Source organism: Bufo bufo, chromosome 1 (assembly GCF_905171765.1).
Source record: "Bufo bufo chromosome 1, aBufBuf1.1, whole genome shotgun sequence".
NCBI lineage: Eukaryota > Metazoa > Chordata > Amphibia > Anura > Bufonidae > Bufo > Bufo bufo.
The window spans coordinates 654,079,436-654,100,094 of NC_053389.1; the positions used below are offsets into that span (position 1 = coordinate 654,079,436).

General features: G+C 42.7%; 1 protein-coding gene across 1 annotated transcript in view; it reads left to right on the forward strand.

The window, feature by feature from the left end:
* Positions 1-20,659, forward strand: part of LOC120985806 (tropomodulin-2-like) — a 163,348-nt gene that overhangs the window by 129,430 nt on the left and 13,259 nt on the right. The window contains exons 6-7 of the mRNA XM_040413967.1: positions 13,483-13,613; positions 18,026-18,133. Of these exons, the coding sequence (XP_040269901.1) occupies positions 13,483-13,613; positions 18,026-18,133 (239 nt within the window). The remainder of the gene's footprint in view (positions 1-13,482; positions 13,614-18,025; positions 18,134-20,659) is intronic.

The following is a 20,659-nucleotide window of genomic DNA, read 5'->3' on the forward strand; positions in this document are numbered from 1 at the left end:
CTTCCTTAGTCAGAAGCCAATCATAAGGCTGAGGGCAAGTGACGGAGGCCGAAGCCCTCCCCCAGCCTGAGTAGCACCTGTAGTCTGGGATGGCACGTGCGCACTACGTTTGTAACCCCGCGCATGCGTGCGCGGCTTGTGTACCGCGCACGCGGCGTCCGACTCGCGCAGGCGCACTGGCCACATTGACGTCAGGTGTCCTGCCAGGAGGAAGAGGAGGAGCCACCTGCACCCGCCGCCTGCGCCTGCGAACCTGATGCGAAACGGCCCCCCTGGTTCCCTGACACCGAGAGGGTTGAACACCAACATTCCTTCAAATAGTATTGACTCTTTTAAACTGCCTGTACCCCTATACTTACTTTCTGAAAGCCCTAGAGCATTACCTTCCACTAATGCAGTGGCTAGCAATGCAACAAGTATCCCCTGCCACTCCATGCTAGACTTCAAAGAAACATTCACCACACCGTCCCTGTCTGTAGGTAAAAACTTTTTGAATCTCCAATTATCTAAAGCCCTACAGACCCTTACCGATAACAGGTGCTGACAAAGGGGGGGGCATAGTGCTCATGGATTCGTCTTACTATATTGCGGAATCCCTCCGCATCCTTTCGGATAAGACGTATTACCAAACCCTGCCCTCAGATCCCACCAAGGAATTCAGGAAATAACTAACATCACTTGTAGAGGAGGGACGCGTATCAGGGGTTCTTGATAAGAAGGAAAGTAACTTCCCTAAAACTCCACATCTATCCATGGCAAGCTTCTACTTTCTTCCCATGATACATAAAACCCTAATTGACCCACCAGGTACACCCATCATATAAGAAGTGGGGTCTCTCACTTCAAATTTGTCCCAGTATGTAGATAGAATTTTACAGAAATATGTTCTTGAATTACCGTCCTATTTGCGCGATACCTCTCATCTTATCAACACCCTCGACACCTTCCTTTGGAAAGATACCTACATATGGGCAACATTAGATGTGAGTTCATTATATAGTAATATAACTCATTCTCTTGGCATACGAGTAGTCGAAAGAGCACTTCTAGCGGATCCTCTGATGCCCCCATCCCAGAGAACTTTCATTATCAACTCTATTCATTTTATCCATAACCATAATTATTTTATTTTCCAAGATACTGTCTATCAACAATGTAAAGGGACGGCAATGGGCACGAAATTTGCCCCGACCTATGCAAACATATTCATAGGTGACTTCGAAAAAGAACATGGCTTCCTGACCCACCCAAATATCAGATTTTATAAGAGGTACATTGATGATGTTATTCTGGTATGGGAGGGAGAATCTGAATCCCTGTCATCATTTGTTAACCTCATCAACAATAACACCTGGAATATCACCTTAGCACTAGAACAACACCCCTCTGAAGCGACTTTCCTAGACCTAGATTTAATGATCATCAATAACAACATTACCACTAGGACACACTTCAAAAAAGTAGACACAAATATTTACTTGGATTTCATAATAGATGGAAAAACAACCCGTTCAGCCAAATGAAGAGGATCCGCAGGAACTGTTCTGACGATGCTGTTTGTAAAGAACAACTTGCCATTATTAAAAAAAGATTCTTGGACAAGGGTTATCCAAATAAATTGATACTTTAATCATCTTAATGCTGTATTGCTCATATAATTCTTGACTTCCCATATTTGTCTTCGGTGTCTGCGTACACCAATATCTTGGTATCTTTTTGTACTTATTTTCAACTGTACAAAAAACTAAGAACTCCTTTTTGGTGTTCATGTGATAATGTTTATTTCAATAAAAATAAACTGATTTAAAAAAAGAAAAATTGATACTTGAATCGGAAAGCAGGGTTCTCAGAGAGAGCCAAAAAGATAGCTTAAAAGGGAAAGTGAAAAATCGTAATGACCCCTCACATGTCAACGTTAACCTCATTACTCGCTATAATTCTAAACATTCCAAGATTAGGAGGGTCTTGAACAAACATTAGAAAATCCTCCTTAAGGATCCCGTTATAGGCACAACAATCCCAAAGATCTCCAACCTGACTTACAGGAAAGCACGTACTTTGAAGAACATCGTGGCCCCTTCCTATCCCAAATTACCTAACCATCCGGCTACCCCTAGACTCGAAACAAACAAAACGTATCCAAGAGCAGGTACCTCTAAATGCAGGATAAAAAGATGCAAATGTTTTGATATTATTAGTTGTTGTGCCAAACGGGTCATACTTCCACCGCCGAGAGAACCAATCTCGTTGCGCCACAATATGAATTGTAGCACCTCAAATGTTATATACCTTTTACAATGCCCATGCAATCTCCTGTATGTGGGTCGTACAACCCAATGTCTAAGAGAACGGATGAACGAACATCGTTCGAACATACGACGGAAAATAGTAACACATAGTGTATCTCGCCGTTTCCTACTACAACATAATGGGGACCCATCCCTATTGAGAGTTACGCCACTCGAGTTGATTCCACAATCCTTCGAGACACTATGTAGAAAAGAAATGTTTTGGATTTTTGAACTCAATACCCTTACCCCTTTTGGTCTTAACGAATCACTTGAACATATAAATAACTGAGGAAATTAAGCCTCCGATTGTATATATTGGGTCATTATATACCTTATGAGATCAGATACACATGCACGATTTAATACACTAGTGCCTTTCCAATTTTCTATTTTTTATCTCTCTGTTAACGCACGCACTCTCATACCTAGTATAGATACAGACATTTGATCATGCACTTAGACACTGTTATTTTATGATAATTGAATCTGGTTCACTCCATTTTGTCTTATCTTAGTAATTGTATATTTTCGTTCTACCTAATTGGAGCGTGTATTTGTATTTGGCACATTGGGGCCTGTTTGACCCATTATCTGCTCATTTATTATTTATTTATTTATTTGTTTATTACGATTCAGATATTCATTATGACTATCTACCTAGACCATTTTGACCTTTTTACCGTTTTTAACCTTATCTAAGTACTGTTATATGAATTTGCATTCGTATACTCCCCGATACCATCAAGACTTTGTTGTTATTTTTTAATTGTTATTTTTTATAAGTTCCCCTTTTTTAAAATTATAAGATACATCCGATTACAACCATCTAATTATGTACAGTCGTGGCCAAAAGTTTTGAGAATTACATAAATATTGGAAAAGTTGCTGCTTAGGTTTTTATAATAGCAATTTGCATATACTCCAGAATGTTATGCAGAGTGATCAGATGAATTGCATAGTCCTTCTTTGCCATGAAAATTAACTTAATCCCAAACAAACCTGTCCACTGCATTTCATTGCTGTCATTAAAGGACCTGCTGAGATCATTTCAGTAATCGTCTTGTTAACTCAGGTGAGAATGTTGACGAGCACATGGCTGGAGATCATTATGTCAGGCTGATTGGGTTAAAATGGCAGACTTGACATGTGAAAAGGAGGGTGATGCTTGAAATCATTGTTCTTCCATTGTTAACCATGGTGACCTGCAAAGAAACGGGTGCAGCCATCATTGCATTGCATAAAAATGGCTTCACAGGCAAGGATATTGTGGCTACTAAGATTGCACCTCAATCAACAATTTAAAGGATCATCAAGAACTTTAAGGAAAGAGGTTCAATTCTTGTTAAGAAGGCTTCAGGGCATCCAAGAAAGTCCAGCAAGCGCCAGGATCGTCTCCTAAAGAGGATTCAGCTGCGGGATCGGAGTGCCACCAGTGCAGAGCTTGCTCAGGAATGGCAGCAGGCAGGTGTGAGCGCATCTGCACGCACAGTGAGGCGAAGACTTTTGGGAGATGGCCTGGTGTCAAGAAGGGCAGCAAAGAAGCCACTTCTCTCCAAAAAAAAACATCAGGGACAGATTGATCTTCTGCAGAAAGTATGGTGAATGGACTGCTGAGGACTGGGGCAAAGTCATATTCTCCGATGAAGCCTCTTTCCGATTGTTTGGGGCATCTGGAAAAAGGCTTGTCCGGAGAAGAAAAGGTGAGCGCTACCATCAGTCCTGTGTCATGCCAACAGTAAAGCATCCTGAGACCATTCATGTGTGGGGTTGCTTCTCATCCAAGGGAGTGGGCTCACTCACAATTTTGCCCAAAAACACAGCCATGAATAAAGAATGGTACCAAAACACCCTCTAACAGCAACTTCTTCCAACAATCCAACAACAGTTTGGCTAAGAACAATGGATTTTCCAGCACGATGGAGCACCGTGCCATAAGGCAAAAGTAATAACTAAGTGGCTCGGGGACCAAAACGTTGACATTTTGGGTCCATGGCCTGGAAACTCCCCAGATCTTAATCCCATTGAGAACTTGTGGTCAATCCTCAAGAGGCGGGTGGACAAACAAAAACCCACTAATTCTGACAAACTCCAAGAAGTGATTATGAAAGGATGGGTTGCTATCAGTCAGGAATTGGCCCAGAAGTTGATTGAGAGCATGCCCGGTCGAATTGCAGAGGTCCTGAAAAAGAAGGGCCAACACTGCAAATACTGACTCTTTGCATAAATGTCATGTAATTGTCGATAAAATCCTTTGAAATGTATGAAGTGCGTGTAATTATATTTCACTACATCACAGAAACAACTGAAACAAAGATCTAAAAGCAGTTTAGCAGAAAACTTTGTGAAAACTAATATTTGTGTCATTCTCAAAACTTTTGGCCACGACTGTATAGATTCTAGCTGTTAATTATATATGGGCTTACATATTTTGAATCCAGATGTGCTTTCAAGTGAAAGTATTATCTATCTATCTCTGTATACAGGCGTTCATAGACTCTTTCAACACTCTGCCTCCTTTTATTGAAAAACACCAAAGATTAAATACCATAAATATCTTGCATGGAATCATACATACAACTCCTATTAAGCTAAAAAAGCTACCACGCAAAAATTATTATAAACTTTAATAATTTATTGAGCAATCCACATATACATCGATAACATAATTATCATAAAATACATATAGCAGCAGACATGAGATAGACAAGATCATTTTATTGAAGTTGCATTTAGGCCCCTTTTTATCGGTCTATCCTCTCCACCATGTAGTTGTTCCATTCGCCCGCTTTTGGAACGCATGGCACCTGGTGCGTTCCAGGGTGGCGCATGCGTGCCGGCTTCCATGCGTTCCACTAGTGCGGTTCACCCATCCAACCGTAAGTTATTGTACTTCCGGGTCCCTCGGCAACCACCGCTCTCCGGGGCGGGATTCTTACAGAGGTCTGACCTCCTTGTTTAGGACCCGCGCGGCCCCACCAATATAATATATACATATAGTTTTTTTTTTTCCTCAGTTGTGGCCTTTATTCTTATTGTGACATATGATATGCGTTCCACAGTGGAACTCATCACTTCCGGTTTGCCCAGAAACCGGAAGTGACGTCATGATGGTGGGAATTTCAATTTATGTTTGTCCCTATATATACCTTCCCATGTGTATCTGTTTTACTATTGGTCCTGATGAAGGGGATTTTATGACTTCCTCGAAGCGCGTTGAGCCGTATATTACTTGAAATAAAGAGATTGACTACGAGTTGCTGATCCGTGTGCTGTATACCATCTTCACCACACCTTTGGAACGCAGACGGCCATCTCTATTATACTACAAGCTATCCCGGCGGGGTTTTTTTTTGTCCCAGGTGTCTTGAGCTTTATCCTAGTGGCAACCCCCCAGCGAAGTGAGTTAACTGGAGTTTTAACTCCATATATACTTTTAAATATTTTAATGGTGTCTGTGTTTTATGTTGTTTTTACTATTACCAATGTGGCACCGCCAATAAATTTTTTTCAAATAAATATTTATCTTACTCATTTACCTATACTACCACCACCATTCTACCTCTCTACGGGGATTCACTACTCCCCACATTACTATGCACCTTGCCTCCCTGGGCCTCCACTAAGTCTTCTCCCCAGGTGTATGTATGAGTGGCGCTGTCTCTCCTGTTTTTTGGCTAGTTGGTAGGCGCCCCTTGTGACGCCATTCTTCTGACTACCAAGTTTTAAGTACTCATTTGATCACCAAGTGTGTAGCTGACGCTAACACTATCTTCAGCTGCCTTCTCCAACACCTGTTACACCCTGTCCTTTGTCTTTCTCTTTATATTTAGTCCCATCACCTTTGGCGCCCCTGGTCTAACAATACTTCTGGGTCTTTACTGACCCAAGAAACATTCGTTAACCTCCTCCCCTTCTCTTTTTTTCTTTCTCACGTGTCCACTCATCTCAGGGACAGGACTCATCTCAGTATGATTTGCATATGTATTGAATCGTTTTTTTTACACAATAAAAGCACACAGAGCTATGGGGACTGGGTATTGCAGATGTGCTAGCGGCCATCTAGCAACCCATGTCCTCAGCTCTATGCACAAAATCCTGGTGACAGGTTCCCTTTAATCCCGTCCTCGATATCATTAATAAATAAATTAAATAATAGAGGACCTAGCACTGAACCTTGGGGTACACCACTTATAACCCGGGACCATTCTGAATAGGAGTCATTGACCACAACTCTCTGGACACGGTCCTTCAGACAGTTTTCAATCCAATTACAAACTATACTTTCCAAGCCTATAGACCTTACTTTACCTATTAAACGTCTATGAGGGACAGTATCAAAAGCCTTTGCAAAATCCAGAAACACTACATCCACAGCCATCCCTCTGTCCAGCTTCTACTCACCTCCTCATAAAAACAAATCAGGTTAGTCTGACAACTTCTGTCCTTGGTAAACCCATGTTGGTTTCACTTATAATATTATTTATAGTCACATACTCCTGTATATAGTCCCTTAAGAGTCCTTCATACATTTTTCCCACAACAAAATTTAAACTAACTGGTCTATAATTACCTGTGAAGGACCTTGATCCTTTTTTGAATATGGGCACCACATCTGCCTTGCGACAATCACTTGGCACTGTACCAGTACCTAGAGAATCTTTAAAAATTATAAACAGGGGCACAGCAATGACTGAACTGAGCTCTTTAAGCACTCTTGGCTGTAATCCATCTGGACCCGGAGCCCTGTTCACATTTACCCTATTTAAAGGGCTTCTGTCACCCCCACTAAACTCATTTTTTTTTTTGTGTACTTATAATCCCTATCCTGCCATATTGCCATACATTATGTTATTAATAATTTTCGTTCAGTAGATTTAGCAAAAAACTAACTTTTATGATATGCTAATTACCTTTCTACCAGCAAGTAGGGCGTCTACTTGCTGGTAGCAGCCGCAGAAAACCACCCCCTCCTCTTGTTGATTGACAGGGCTAGATCTCCTCCTCCGGCCGGCCCTGTCAGCATTTCAAAAATCGTGCGCCTGTGTTGATTCGGCGCAGGCGCTCTGAGATAAGGAGGCTCGCCTCCTCAGCACTCCCTCAGTGCGCCTGCGCCGATGACATCACCGAAAGAGAAGACGTCATCGGCGCAGGCGCACTGAGGGAGTGGTCACTATTACCTAGTTTTTCTCTAACAGTAACATTTCCAACAAGCTCTGCATCATTAGAAATTACCAGATCCAACAGAGCATTGCCCCTAGTGGGAGCTTCTACAAACTGGCCCATAAAGTAGTCCTGCAGCAAGTTGAGGAATCTTCTCCCCTTTGCGGTTGAGGCAGAATCATGACCCCAGTCAATGTCTGGGAAGTTAAAATCTCCCATTATGACCACTGTACCAGCTAGTGCAGCCCGCTCTATTTGGTTATACAGTTGTGTTTCTATCTCTTCTGTGATGTTAGGGGGTCTATAGATTACACCAAGTATTATTTTTTCAGTGTTTAAATCCCTTTGAACTTCCGTCCATAAGGTTTACACATCCTCACCATCCTCACCCACAATTGCCTCTTTCACACTTGTCTTCAGATCACTCCTCACATACAGGCACACGCCACCTCCTTTTCTATTGACCCTATCTTTCCTAAATAGTGTAAAACCCTTAATATTTACAGCCCAGCCATGCGAAGAATCCAACTATATCTATGTGTTCTTCTAGTACCATAACCTCCAGCTCCCCCATTTTGCTAGCTAGACTTCTGGCATTTGTGAGAATACATTTTAAATTACTATTACCTGTAAAGTGAATATTCAAGATTTTTTCATAAGTGTATTGTTATGCCCAGTCTTCTCCCTACTTTCCTCGCTAACCCCAGCCCACACTAAATCCCCACTGTCCCCTTCTATATCCCACTCTCTATCTACACTATCTACCCGCTTATTAGTATGATCCCCCACCATCCCCCTAGATCCTAGTTTAAAAGCTCCTCCAGCCGTCTAACCATTTTTCCCCCAGGGCAGTTGCACCCTCCCCATTAAGGTGCAGCCCGTCCCTACTGTAGAGCCTGTAACCGACAGAAGTCAGCCCAGTTCTCCATGAACCCAAACCCTTCCTTCCTGCACCAGCTTCTGAGCTACTTATTTAACTCCCTAAGCTCCCGTTGTCCCTCTGGTGAGGCTCGTGGCACTGGTAGTATTTCTAAAAACACTACCTTGGAGGTCCTGGACTTGAGCTTCTCTCCTAGTTCCCTAAAATAATTTTTAAGGACCTTCCATCTCCCCCTGACTTTGTCATTGGTGCCAATGTGTACCATGACCGCCAGGGCTTTCCCAGCCCCACCCAGCAATCTGTCAATCTGTTCAATATGCCGAACCCAGGCACCCAGAAGACAACACACTGTTCGGCATTCACGGTCTCGGTCTCCTAATAATAGAGTCCCCTACCACCAGCATCTGTCTAACCTTTGCTGCACTCCTTTCCCATCCTTCCTGCAGCGGTCATGCTCCTGCTTGCTGGGAGAAACGCCCTGCTGCAGTGTTGCTGGCCCTGGGCTTTCATCCCTAATATCAGCCAAACAGGCATATTTACTAGGGTGTTTCAGCTAAGGACTAGCCTTCCTGGCACTTTTCCCTCTACCCCTTCTTCCTACATTAACCCAACTGCTGACCTGATAGTCCTGATCTTGCCCTCCTCCTCCCACCTCCATTTCAATGACCCCAGTCAGTGCCTGCAGAGTGAGGTCTAAGCCTCTCTCCAGGTCTGCAATGCCCCTAAGTGTTTCAAGCTGCAACATGATTGCATCTAGTGCAAATGTAATCACCCTTAAAAGGCTCTTCAAGGCACGCATACATTGCACAGGACACACACTTAGTAGCATTGTCCATGGAGCGCATGTTTAAATAGGGATGAACAGTAAAGAAGGAAAACGGTACATATGAGTTAGAATTAGACCCTGTCTGCTGCAGTTGGGGGACTAGCTAGAATCAAGCCAACAACACACAAGGAAAATCTATCAAACCTCAGTTTCTTGCTCTTTGTCTTAATCTCCGATTCTTTAACTCCACCTATTCAGCAGCCCACATAATTGTAACAAGGCAAAATAAGCCTGAACCATGCGGACCACTGTGAGTTGTTTATGGCGCTCTCCCCTTCTGGATACACTTCACTCAAAAAGTTCCAAACTACACTTAAAGCTATAAATGCTATTTATCATGTAGAGAAAGTTAACACAAGTCAATTACTAAAGTATAGCGATTGTCCATATTGCTTCCTTTGCTCATTTTTCCATCACATTATATACTGCTTGTTTCCATGTTTACGACTACCCTGCAATCCAGCAGCAGTGCCTGTGCTTGCACAGTATATGAAAAGACGCCGGCCTATGCGCGCCAGAGAGGCTGGCACTTTTTTACATATTGTGCAAGCACGACCACTGCTGATAGATTGCAGGATGGAAGGATGTGATGGAAAGATGAATGAAGCCAGTAAAGGAGGTAATATGGACAATCACAATACATTAGTAAGTGCCTTGTATTAAAGGGGATGGCCACTTTCTGGCTACTTGTGACCAATGTGTAGGTATGATAACTATATGGCACTTACTAATATAGTCTTTGTGGATATTCTCTGCTGTTTGCTATATTTCTTAAGTCATACCTCCTTGTTGGGAAGTCTTCTGTGCTGTCTGCATAAAGGTCCTGTCCATAAAATGGCCGCTGATGCAGGGTCATGTGACCAGACACATCACGTAGCCTCCTCCATTCAAACACACAGCATCTGCACTAAACTCCCAACAGAACAAGTGCATACGGCAGGTACTGTGTATTTTAATAGTGGAGACATCACATGGAGGTGATTTGCCTGGTCACATGACCCTACATCAGCAGGCATTTTATAGACAGGACCTTTGTGTGGACGACACAAAAGACTTTATGAAACATAGAAATGGTACAGAATATCAATAAAGACTATATTAGTAAGTGCCATATAATCATCTTACAAACACATTGGTCAACAGTAGTCAGAAAGTGGCCAACCCCTTTAATGGGGTTCTCGGGGACTTATGAAAATGAAAATACTTAAATATTACTTTGTTATAAATATGTTCCCAAATACCTTTCATTGGTTATTATGGCTCGTTTTGTCCCGGGAGCAATCATTAGGAGAAATAAAATGGCCCCCATCCTATTAGTACACACAAAAAATGTCCTAATCACACAGCAGGACAAGTTACTTCACAACACTGAGCTAATAAGATAAGATCTTCAGCTGAATCTCTGTACGAATGGAGTTCATGAGGAGACATGAAGTACAGAGACGACGGACAAGACAGACTGTGGTAATGGAGGCTGCATACAAGAGCTGCTGCTCATTACCCCCACCTCGCATTTCATGAACTCCATTCCTACAAAGATTTAGCTGAAGATCTTATTAAACTGTATTCAGGACCATAATTCCTGACAAGCAGAGCAGAGAAGAGGATGAAGCAGCTCTTTAGCTCAGTAATGTGAAGTAACTTGTCCGACTGTGTGATTAGGACAGGTTTTGTGTGGACTAATAGGACGGCAGCCATTTTATTTCTCCTAATGATTGCTTGGTGTTTGGGAATATATTTATAATAATAATATTTAAGTATTTTCATTTTCTTAACTCCCGGAGAACCCCTTTAACTTTATCTGCATGATAAATGCCATTTTCTGAAGCGAGACCACCCCTTTAAGTATTGTCACTAGACTTGGTTATGTACTCAGGTTAGTATCTTTTAGTGTTCATAGCTTCCTACAAGCTCCCAAAACCGCGGTATTCAGAAACGGCTATATGGCGATATCGCCATTTCTTAATTACCGCAGTATTTTAGTGACGTCATAGGGGCAGACACACGTCACAGTACTGAATGCCTCTAAAACGTCCGGTGGACATTACAGCCGGCACAGTGGAGAAGGATAGAGTCCCTCCCCGCTGTGATCCGGCTGCCGCTGCGCCACCAGTGAGAAGGTAATAGTGAGGAGGAGGAGGGGAGGGGCTGTGGCCACTGCGCCACCAATGAGAATTACCCTCAATACAAATATAGATTGCGGGTGCCGGCCGTATCACATAACCGGCACCCGGTCTCAATGACAGGGAGCGGCGATCCGCGAACCGAGGCAATTTACCCCTTAAATACAGCACCTGAGGGGTTAATTGGCACGGTTCGGTGGGATCCCTGTCATTGAGGCAGAGTGTAGGCTGTGTGATATGGCTGGCACCTGCAGTCTATATTTGTATTATGTGGTTAATAACAATCATTGGTGGCGCAGTGCGCCCCCCCCATACCCCAGTATTATAAATTATAATCATTGGTGGCGCAGTGCACCCAAGCCCCCCAGTATTATAATCATTGGTGGCAGTGGCCACAGGGTCCCCTCCCCTCTTCATTGGTGGTGCAGTGGTAGCTTCTGATCGGAGCCCCAGCAGTGAAATCTCAGGACTCCGATTGGTTACCATGGCAGCCAGGACGCTACTGAAGTCATCCATGGCTGCCATGTTAATCTCCCTGCTGCCATGTGCACAAAGCACAGGGCAGCAGGGACAATGTGAGATCCTATGCACCCTAATAGATCTCTATTAGGCTGCATAGGACAAGGGATGAAAAGATCCGAGGTTCTAGCCCCATAAGGGGGCTAATAGTTATTAAATAAAAAGTAAAAAAATAAAAAGTTTAAAAAAAACACCAAAACATTGCCCCCTTTTCCAATTTACATAAAAAAAAATATAAACAATAAAAATAAAAAAATTCGGTATCGCCACGTCCGAAAAAGTCCAAACCATTAAAGTATTGAAAAATATCTCTTATGTGGTGAACACCGTAACAGAAAAAAATGTAAAGAAACACACAATTCTCAATTTTTTTTTGTCTCCTTCTCCCCTAAAAAATAGGATAGGACTGTTCTATTATGGGTTGCACGTTTTTTTGTTATTAAACTTTTCTTTTGCGTGGTATCAAGGATTGCATTACTTTTTTATGGGTCTGAAATTGAATCAAAATTTTGGTATTGTGACAACCCTAGTCACGGGGGTATAAGTCCTTTAGGTCACACAGAAATAGCATCTAGTGACTATAAACCCCCAGAGCCAGGAGACCGGCGCTAGATAACAGTCGCTGCACTCTGGGGGTTGCTGTACAGAGAGGCCGGGGCTGAGAACAGTCGCTGCACTCTGGGGGCTGCCGCACAGAGAGGCCGGGGCGGAGAACAGTCGCTGCACTCTGGGGGCTGCTGCACAGAGAGGCCGGGGCTGAGAACAGTCGCTGCACTCTGGGGGCTGCTGCACAGAGAAACCAGGGCCGAGAACAGTCGCTGCACTCTGGGGGCTGCTGCACAGAGAGGCCGGGGTTGGATAACAGTCGCTGCACTCTGGGGTCTGCTGCACAGAGAGGCCGGGGCTGGATAACAGTCGCTGTACTCTGGGGGCTGCTGCACAGAGAGGCCGGGGCTGAGAACAGTCGCTGCACTCTGGGGGCTGCTGCACAGAGAGGCCGGGGCTGAGAACAGTCGCTGCACTCTGGGGGTTGCTGCACAGAGAGGCCGGGGCTGAGAACAGTCACTGCGCTCTGTGGGCTGCGGTAATATGGCTGTAGTGTGTAGGGACTAAGACCCATATGGGAAGCGCCAGTCTTTAGGAAATGACCCCTAATGTTTTTTTTGACTGAAAGGCATCTTTATGATGCCATGGTGCCCTTTCTGACAATGTGCACCTATGATGGGCACACTCTGAACAACCCACTTATCAGGGTTTTCCGCTAGGATGTCCCATTTTCTGTGGGAAAGGTGAAGATGGCTGATCGCTGCTATCTCCAGCACTCCCATAGAGAATGAATGGAGCAGCAGGGGGCACGGCCGCTCCATCAGATTTGGGGGGAACAGTGACTCCGTTCTTGGTTGGCAACTAAGAGATATTACTGCATGGGGGCATCAAGGAGACATTATGATGTATGGGGGCAACAAGGAAACACGAGTACATGTTTTGAGTGTTTTTTTCTAAATGGGCATTTATTGCGATATATATCGTTATCGTGATAAATTTCTTAATATCGTTATCGTGGGAATATTTTTGATATCGCCCAAGCCTACTTTTCAGATGTGATGTCAAAGTCCATGATTATTACCAATTGGGACAAAAGGTAATCTAACCATCTGTTACTACAATGATCTTCTTTTGTAGATGTGGTGAAAGCTGAAAAGGTAAAACCTACGTTTGAAGATCCCCCAAACCCGACTAATGTGGAAGAGACCTTGCAGAGGATAAAAACGAATGATCCTTTTCTTGTTGATGTCAACTTGAACAACATTAAGGTTTGTATTTATAGCTGAAAAGTAACATATTAGACAATATAGACGAAACAGGTCATGCCTGCCCTCACTGCAGCAGTTATAAAGTTGTATGTGTATTCATAAATCAGACAAACTAACCTGAAGCCCCAGGGATTGAAACTTAAAGGCTTTGTCTGAGAGTTTAATACCGATGACCCATCCTCAGTGGGGGTCGGTGCCCAGCACTCCCACCCATCAGGAAGCTCTGGGACTCCTTCTCACAGGTCACCAAGCACAGCGCCATTCATTTTATAGCAGCTGTGCTTGACATTGCAGCTCAGCCCCATTCACTTCAATGGGACGGAGCTACGCCTGGGTCATGTGACAGATGAGTGTGACATAGTCTCTTCAAACAGCTGATCTGCGGGGTTGTCGGGAGTCAGACACCCACCGATCAGACACTGATGATCTATCTGGCTTTTGTTTTCGCTGGTATTCTCTCTGGCTTCTTGTGCATGTGCAGAAGTCTTTTCCTGGACGCCTGTGCCGCCATTTATGCTCAATGATGTGTGTTCAGCTTGAAACTTTAATAATTAGGTTGTGATCGTTGTGGCTATTTATTGGGCTCTATCTTACTTTGAACACAACCCCTGATGGAGCTGCATCATTAAAGTGGCTCTGTCACCCAAATGAACCCTACCCTACCAGGCATATAGCCTGGTAGGGTTGGTAATGCTGATTAAAACGATACCTGTCTTATGTCTGTCGGTGGTATGGTTGCAGAGAAAAATGAACTTTGAAAATTATGCAAATGAACTATTCGAGTACCAGAAGGTTCGAGATTAGTGGGGGTCCAGTGATGCCCCTGGTTCTATGTAATGACGCCCCTCTGCTTTTCATCATGCCCCCTGCCTTTAGATTGACAGCGCTAGACTGCACTTGTGCCTAGAACGGCTCTTGCACATGTCTGTTCTGGACACAAGTGTGGTCTAACGCTGTCAATCTAAAGGCAGGGGGCATGATGAAAAGCAGAGGGGCTTCATTATGAAGTATCAGAGATGGGGATCTGTCCCACAGCACCCTAAAAGTGTTATTCATTTACCACAGGTCATATTATTTCTTGTACTTATTAGTTCATTATCTTCTTGCATATATTAGCACTAGTGTTGGGCGTGAATATTTGAATCGCGAATTTTAATCGCGGATATCGCCACTTGGAGAATTCGCGAAGATTTAGAATATAGCGCTATATGTTCGTATTCACAAATATTCTAGATTTTTTTTTTATCTGAACCCATGACCCTTCCCTGCTTCTTGCTTGTGGGCCAATGGGAAGGCTGCAATGTCTTTGTCTGAACTTAGCAACATCCCTAACAACCAATAGAAAAGTTGCCTGCCCCTTACTATATAAGAGCCTCCTCAGCAGCCACTTTCTGTAGTTTTTTGCAGTTCTGATAGAGACAGCAGTGACATTGCTGTGCTCTGTGCTTTCTACTCATTACATTAGATAGTTAGATAGCTTATATATATAATACAGATAGTCAGTATAGGTTATATCCTGATATAGTGTAGCGGATTCCAGTGCAGGGTGTTAGGCAGTGTGATCGGTTCTGCTGTCCATACATAGATGCTACAGACACAGTGCAGTGATGTCACAACAATACTAAGTGCACCAATCAGTAATATGTAGTCAGACCTGCTAAAATGTGAAGTTGCACGTATTGCGCCATAATATGCGCATCATTAATTGCCGATTAGCGCAATCGCGAATATATTGGAGCCCTCTATCTGCATATAAAGCTATTGTAATGTTCTGTCGTGCCAACCATTTTCTCCAGTCTCAGGAAACTTCTAGCAGCTTGAAAAATGTATCAAAAGTGACCCACGCCTGTATTGGGCGTGCAATACGCGCATATTACATTGCCGATTTTCGCAATCAAGAAAATAATAGCAAATTCTCAAATTCGCGAATTTATGATGAATATTCACGAAATATCGCAAATTCGAATATTGACCCTGTCGCTCATCCCTAATTAGCACTTGCACTTTAGATGTGTTTATTTATTTATTCATTTTTCAATCCCTGTATGGGACCTTCATTATGAAAAACTGGTAACTGTTTTTACAGCATTTTGGTAGCTTCATCTTTGGAGTCCATGTGCACATTGTCATTGTGCTTATACTGGGTATTTTGTTCACAATTTTGCTTCCTTTGATGTTTTGATATTTGGGCTATTTCTTTTCACCTTCCCTTTTTCTGCACTATTGGGAATTGTGCTGTGGGTGGAGGTTCTGTCATATCCATGTATTTTTGTTGAGACCCCCTGGTTTTCGTCTGCTTATGTTTTTAATTCATTGTATCATGTTCTGTCCAGTAAGGTTTTAGCACTTTTGGGCTATGTCAGGCTTTAGCAGAGCGGACACGGGCAGGAGCAGCGATGTGCTGCCATGCCCCACTCTGACGATGTGCGGAGGTCAGCCAGGATTGCAGCACGAGTTTAGTTTTTGTTTTGATGCCGTGCTGGATCCGCCTCTCATCAGGTGCACTGGGTGGGGTCATTAGTTTAAATGATCTCCAGCTAAGTGCTCTGAGCGGATTATACTGTTCATTTTGGTCTGGGAAGTTTGGAGGGAAGGTTGGCTGTCAGTTCCTGCTTTCGGCAGATAAGTGTCATTTCTTGTTTGGTTGTTGGTGTCATCTATCCCATCCAGGTTCTGTGCGAGCAGGCTGCTCCTTTCTCCCCACTTCACCATCTCAGGGAGTTCAGGGTTCTGTCAGTACAGGCTGGAGGACACAGCACACCTACCTTTAAGGTCTGTCTGTGGGCTGAGCAGTGCAGGGAAAGAGGTCAGGGATAAACTAGGAGGTGACCCTTCCCCTGTCTCTCGTCCAGAGCCTGGTTGGTGTGTTATCTGTTATACTGTGCACGTCCGCCTTGACATGTGCTATGTGAGCTCCTGCCTGCGCCTGCCCACTCCGCTAAAGCCTTCCATAGCACAAGGATTTAGCAGAGGGGAGCAATCAGGTGCAGGCAGGAGCTCACATATCACATTGCTGCTCCGCTAAAGCCTGTTTTAGATATGCTATGTAAGGTTTTAGCAGAGCAGCTCTCTTACAAGTAGCAGCAGCGATGCTCGGCCCCTGCACTGCTCAGTGCGGCTGAAGAGGAATCCGTACTCCCCTACAAGGGGGTGTATGGGAGTTCGGATTCTATAGAGCAATAGGCTCTTGAACTTCAGATGCCCATTTTAAATAGGAAATAGTAAAAAAAAAAAAATTTAAGTATATTACAAATATTCATTTTCGGGCAGTTAGATTTGTTTTTAATAAAGTATATTCCAACGTTTAGGTACACGTCAACTTTATTTTAGTATAAATTAGATGGATATGTTCTGAAATAAAATAAAATAAATCAATGCAGACTGTTCACACAATGCAGTTAAAGCTGCACCATGCCTTATTTTTTATGCTTAGTCACCATATATAGTTATCACAGTTTTGCCTTTGATTTTGCTGCTGTCCTTAGGATGCAGTATTGGTGTAGATTCCAGCGCTTTGGGCCCATGTGAACATACCCTTATAAAGTCTGCAATGTAAGAATAATGTCCTTTTAAGTGAATGACTAGTTACTTATTTACTGTCATGTTTAGTTCCTTGAGAATGTAGTGTTCTTTTCTGCTCATGTTCAGAAAAGGGAAGCACCGTGGACTACTTTGTCCAGTCAAAAAAATGGAAACCTGCCAGATCCATTATAAGTCAATGTTATTTGTAAGGATCTGCTTCAAAACAAACCCTATTTCCATTTTTATAGGAGTCATGATGCCAATGTGAACAGAGCCTTAAAGGGAATTTCTTTTTACTGGGAAATTCACTATTATTCCAGGCGCAACGCCTTGTAGGGCTAGCCCATCTGAAAGTAATATATTTTACTTATCCATCCATTGTTCCATTCTGGAGAAAAAGTACTTTCAATCCATATGCAAATAAGCAGTTAAGTGCACAGAGGGTGGGCCCAAGCCACTCTGTGCACCCTTGCTTCTCCTGCTTTCTCTACCAGCCCTTTCATCTACTTCCTGATTGTCAGGACCAGGCGAGATGACTATGCAGGAAGCTGGCCCTGTCAATCAAATAGGAGGGGGAGCTAAACCATAAGTGGACACCCACCACGGCTTCACGCAGCATCTGTCCGTACACTGCGCCAAGAAAGGACATGTTCTTTTGTGAATCTAAACCTCTGGCCACAGGAACTGCAGCACTGCCGCATAGTGTAAAGAATGGAAAGCAGACACCATGTGGCATGTTGCCAAAATTCCATGGGCATAAACCACCATGCGAACATCCCCTTTAAGTCTTTTAGTAACTTATATTCATTTGTTTATCAGCTCCAGGCAGTTTTTAGATTCATTTTGTTTTTATTGTTTCTCTTTTACTTTTTTTTATAAATGACCTGCAGAACATCCCAATACCGACCCTAAAGGAATTTGCAAAGTCTTTGGAATCAAATACCCATGTGAAGTCTTTCAGCCTTGCAGCAACACGAAGCAATGATCCAGTAGCTATTGTAAGTACATATTAAACATGGACCATTGATTTGTACCATTGTGATTTGTACCATAATTATAAAGAGGGCTATCATTTGTGTGAATTTTTACAAAGTTGTTATGACGATATATAGCATAGTTTAGACTCAGCACCGCTTCCTCTAGTTTGGGGGGTGTTTTCGGAACTCAGAGATTCCCTTTAAGGGACAATTGTCTTTGGAGCTCCCAGAGAATCTAGATATAGATGTAGGACTTCAGTGCAAAACATGGCACAGTAAATTTTTCACACTCCAAACTGATTGGCCACACTGAAACCACTGGATTGTACATTCATGAGAAAAAAATAAAAAAAATATATATATATATATATATATATACAGTACAGACCAAAAGTTTGGACACACCTTCTCATTCAAAGAGTTTTCTTTATTTTCATGACTATGAAGGCATCAAAACTATGAATTAACACATGTGGAATTATATACATAACAAACAAGTGTGAAACAACTGAAAATATGTCATATTCTAGGTTCTTCAAAGTAGCCACCTTTTGCTTTGATTACTGCTTTGCACACTCTTGGCATTCTCTTGATGAGCTTCAAGAGGTAGTCCCATGAAATGGTCTTCCAACAGTCTTGAAGGAGTTTCCAGAGATGCTTAGCACTTGTTGGCCCTTTTGCCTTCACTCTGCGGTCCAGCTCACCCCAAACCATCTCGATTGGGTTCAGGTCCGGTGACTGTGGAGGCCTGTCTATTCAGTAGGACTATCAGCTGTGTATCCACCTGACTTCTCATCAACGCCACTGATGGTCCCACCCCCATTTATAAGGCAAGAAATCCCATTTATTAAACCTGACAGGGCACACCTGTGAAGTGAAAACCATTTCAGGGGACTACCTCTTGAAGCTCATCAAGAGAATGCCAAGAGTGTGCAAAGCAGTAATCAAAGCAAAAGGTGGCTACTTTGAAGAACCTAGAATATTACATATTTTCAGTTGTTTCACACTTGTTTGTTATGTATATAATACCACATGTGTTAATTCATAGTTTTGATGCCTTCATAGTCATGAAAATAAAGAAAACTCTTTGAATGAGAAGGTGTGTCCAAACTTTTGGTCTGTATATATATAGATATATATTTTTATTTTTTTTAACATATCAGGACATAATGATCCTTAGAAGGTCATATGATAAATTACATTTAACAATAACTAGGACAAATGCAGAAGCTGTATGTGAAAAATTAAAAACATCCATCCATTGGAATTAAGGGGTTAGGGTAAGTAGCAGCTAGGTGCTGGTAATCAAATGCCCTTGAATAATTGATCATCAAGTGTAACCACCACTATAAAAGCCATATATAAGGCCATTTCTAAACAATTTATAGTCCATCATTGTACAGTGAGAAAGATTATGCACAAGTGGAAAACATTCAGGACAGTTGAAAATCTTCCCATGAGTGGACGTCCCAGCAAATTCATCATAAGCTCAGACCATGCAATACTGAGAGAAATTGCTAAAAGCTTACAAGCTACATCTTAGACTCTACAGGCCTAAGTTAGCATGTGAAATGTTCAAGTTCATGACAGTATGATTAGAAAAAGAGTGAACAAGTAATGGCTTGTGTGGAAGGGTTGCCAGGGGAAAGCCTCTTTTTTCTAAAAAGCCCATGGCAGCACGGCTCGGGTTTGTAAAGTTGTGTCTGATAAAACCACAAGACTTCTGGAACAATGTTGTTTAGACAGAGTGGGATGTTGACCATCATGCACAGCGCCACATTTGGCAAAAACCAGACACGGCAAATCAGCACAGAAACCTCATGCCAAATGTCAAGCACAGTGGTGGAGCGGTTATGATTTGGGCTTGATTTGCAGCCACAGGCCTTGGCACCTTGCAGTCATTGAGTTGACCATAAACTTCTCTGTGAGCCAGAGTATTCTAGAATCAAATGTGAGGTCATTTATCCAAAAGCTAATGCCTGGCCGAAACTGGGTCATGCACAAGGCAGAGATGCCAAGCGCACAACAGAATGGCAGAAAAAGAAAAGAATGAAGGTGTTGGAATGGCCCAGTTAAAATAAAGACTTCCACCCATTTGTAATACTGTGACATGACCTTAGGAGAGCTGTGCGTAAATAAGTGCCCACAAACCTGAATGAACTGAAGCAATGTTGTAAAGAAGAGTCAGTCAAAATTCCTTCAGAACAATGTGTAGACTGATAAAGTCATACCGAGAACAATTACTTTAAGTTATTTTTGCTAAAGGTGGTTCTGCAACCTATTGAGTCATGGGGTGGACTTTTCGCATATGGCTTTTCCATTTTGGCTTCATTTTTGTGGAATAAATAGTGACACAGTGGAATCTATGATGTTTTGTTTCTCTGAGGTTGTAGTTACCTAATTTTAAGACCTTCTAAGGGTGAAACATTTTTTTTGTCCTGATACATAAAACCATTGAATTCAAAGAGGGTGCACTTTGTTTTGCTCATGACTGTATATATTGGAGGATTATATACAGTGGGAGAACTGATCAAGCCCCCTGCACCA